This window comes from Verticillium alfalfae, genomic scaffold (assembly GCF_000150825.1).
Source record: "Verticillium alfalfae VaMs.102 supercont1.5 genomic scaffold, whole genome shotgun sequence".
Lineage (NCBI taxonomy): Eukaryota > Fungi > Ascomycota > Sordariomycetes > Glomerellales > Plectosphaerellaceae > Verticillium > Verticillium alfalfae.
Window position 1 is genome coordinate 1,573,953 of NW_003315034.1, and position 3,061 is coordinate 1,577,013.

At 58.2% G+C, this 3,061-nt stretch overlaps 1 protein-coding gene across 1 annotated transcript; it reads left to right on the top strand.

The window, feature by feature from the left end:
- Positions 1-288: 288 nt before the first annotated feature.
- VDBG_04807 (conserved hypothetical protein) lies at positions 289-2,048 on the top strand (the record flags this gene model as incomplete). Its single annotated transcript, XM_003005155.1, has 2 exons — positions 289-329; positions 380-2,048. 2 exons carry the CDS (start codon positions 289-291, stop codon positions 2,046-2,048), a joined length of 1,710 nt encoding a protein of 569 aa, XP_003005201.1.
- Positions 2,049-3,061: the final 1,013 nt, after the last annotated feature.

Genomic DNA, 3,061 nt, shown 5'->3' on the forward strand with positions numbered 1-3,061 from the left:
ACCCCAACAGCGACGACACAGGGTCGAGGAGTATGCCACGGTCCCGAACAGACCAGTGTCCCAGCAAAGGATGCAACACCTTACACAGCATGGCGGCCGGAGTTCCGACATCAGCAGAATCCCGTTCGGACCATTTTCAGGACGCACAAGAGACAGCCCGGCGAGCTATTCGCCGCGCTGCCTGAGGAGGTCTTCGGCATGGTCCTGGGCCAGCTGAAGGAGTCTCACCTAGGCAAGGGGAGCGAAAGCTGCGCGACGTGCTGGATGAGAGACTTGTCATCGTTATCAATGGCTTCGCGCAAATGTCTTCAAGCAGCGAGGATAGCATTGTAAGCGTCTCGCGCAGGTTCACATGATGACCGTCAGCTAACGGTGCCAGGTATGACGACATACAGTTGAATGGAACAGACTCGCCTGCCATGAAGAAGCGACACAAAATTGCCCACGGCGCCAGGCTGGTCCTTCTGCGCCGTACATTGAGGGCTAATCCCGAGCTTGCTGCCACTGTCCGCACATTGAAGGTGCCCAGCCAACCTATCAGCTCCACCAAGGAAGAATATCACAACCTCATCGCCACCATCGTTATGGAGTGCCCCAATTTTGAACGTCTCGTCGGCCTCCACCCTCGCTACGACCACACCTTTAGTCGCCTCTTCCATGCTCTTTCCACGCGAGTGAACCTGAAGCAGATGGACTGGATCATCGACGCACCCGTGCTCCAGGCACCACAGCGCCCAGGATCGCGCCCTGGCTCTAGTTCTGGCAAGTCAGCTGGCTTGAAAATGGAGCGCAGGATAGGACCCAATGGCATGCTGGAGCCTACCGAGTGTGCGGCGTTTTTCGACTGCCATGCCAACTGGAGCAACCTGAAGACTCTGTCCATACACTGCCTCCCAGGAGCAACTCTTGCGCCTGGTGGTCTGATTGTCAAGATCCTGGGTCAGCTCCCCGCTCTGGAGCACTTGTATCTCTCCAGGCTGTCACATGCCGCCTTCAACGACCAGACGCTCTCAGTGCTGCCGCCTCTGAAGACCCTTTCCCTTGCCCATACCTCGGGCATCACGAGTGCAGGCCTTTCTGCCTTTGCGACGTCGCAGGCCGCGCAGGGTATGACGAGATTGACTCTTCGTCACGTTAACCTTGACTCTCTGCCGGCATTGGTCCGAATCTTCTCCAACATGCGTTATCTAGAGGTCTTTTCTCTGGTCCAGACATTTGCGCCGACGCTTCCCGAAGACACAATGATCTGGCTCATGCCATACCTCGCCTGTTCGTCACTTCGCAGGCTGCATTGGGACATTACCAGCCACTCGGCTGCCGCAAGCGCTGCCGACGCAATCCTCGCGCGCAGTATCGCCGCGGACGGATTCCCGTCTCTCGTCGCCTTGCGGGCTCCCACTGATCCCGAGGGGATATTCCAGTCGCTCTGCCGGCCAGTCGAACGCGCCGAGATTGCAAGCGATCGCTTCCGCACGCCGGCGCAGAGTGCCGAAAGGCAGAACACGTTCCCCATGGGCCGAAGCAACACACTCGCTTCGCTGACTAGCTCTAGTAGCAGTAGCAGCATCAGCAGCGGTGCGAGCATTGGAGGGCGGAGTCAGTCGCCGATGACACCGATGACGCCTCAAACACCGTTGACGCCATTCAGTCCATCGGGAGGCAGCTTCCTTCGCGAAGCGAGCGATCTGCGCGAGTCCCGCTTGGCGGCACAGGGACGACTCGAGGCGGCGCGCAGTGCACCGCGGTTTGCGGTGCAGGTTACCGACGAGGAGGGTTCTACGGTCGAGGACTATGAGATGGCAGGCTTCATGGGTACGATCGGCAGCCAGATTCGCTACGACTCGATGCCTGATGCCGGTGCGCGGGACGAAAAGGGTGGTCTCGTGGATATCGACGATGTGATGGGCGAATGCGGTGAAGACATCAGCGAGCGTGAGGGCTGTTTCGGGCGGTGGAACATGAGCACGAGCGGCAACGTGGACCGCCGGGAGAAGGAGAAGTGGTGGCATACGGAGAGGGGGCGATGGACGAATGTTGAGCTAGCTTGAGGCTGCTCCGGCGAAAGAGAAAGGAGAAAGACGGTGATTACTGACTATTAATAGCTTACTTGGATTCGGCACGGGCATAGGGCATGGGAGCGTGGATCTGGATGGAATATGTCTCCTGGCTCAGAAATGGGCAATCTGATACCCGGCATCTTAGATGTCTGCTGTCTTTGAATCTTGATAGCACTTAGCGTAATATTACGACTGAGAACAGTCTGATGACAAAAAGTGCGGTTGACTTGGGTGGTGATACACGTGATGGTATCTTGGTTTTAGGAAGAGACCTTGAGTGTCCGAACATGTCACAACTTTGATCTCCGCTGTGCATGCCGGCAGTCAGATTGAACATGATAACCTTAATAGGCCCACGAATAACGGTCATACTGTAGGGAGGGAAGACCTCGAGCTATGGTCACATGGAATCAGATGCAAGCGTCACGCACCACGCATCACGCAACGGGATGTCGCCCCCACCCTGACACGGCCCCACATGGCTTAGGCACCCCCAGGTTCCCCACCCGAGCGTCCGGCTCCAGGCACCGGACCTGTGACCTCACCTCTACACCTTCACCCCCAAGTGACCTATCTCCCTGCATAGCTCGCTCAAAGCTATCCGTCCCCCTTCTTTGTTACCGACTCCCTCAATATTCGAACCAGAATATTCTTTGTTCAACCAGCCTACAAAGGGTTCACGTCCCTTTTCCCCCCCTCCCCCCTTCCCCCCCCCCCCCTGCCCCAGGGTCGAGGCCTCCCTCCCCCACTCGACCCCCCAGCGCCGGTAAGCCAGATACAGCATATTGCGGAGCACCGACAGGGGCAACTTCAGCTTGAAGCAAGAAGATCAGCCATGCCACCCAAGCGCCCCCTTCGCATCTTCTGTTTCGGCGACTCCCTGACGGCGGGATACTCTGGCTTCGGGAGCTCATACACGCCGTACTCGGAGGTCCTCGAAACGAAGCTCGCCGCCGCGTTTCCAGCCCCCGCCGTCCGGGTGCATGGGAATGGCATGCCGGGCG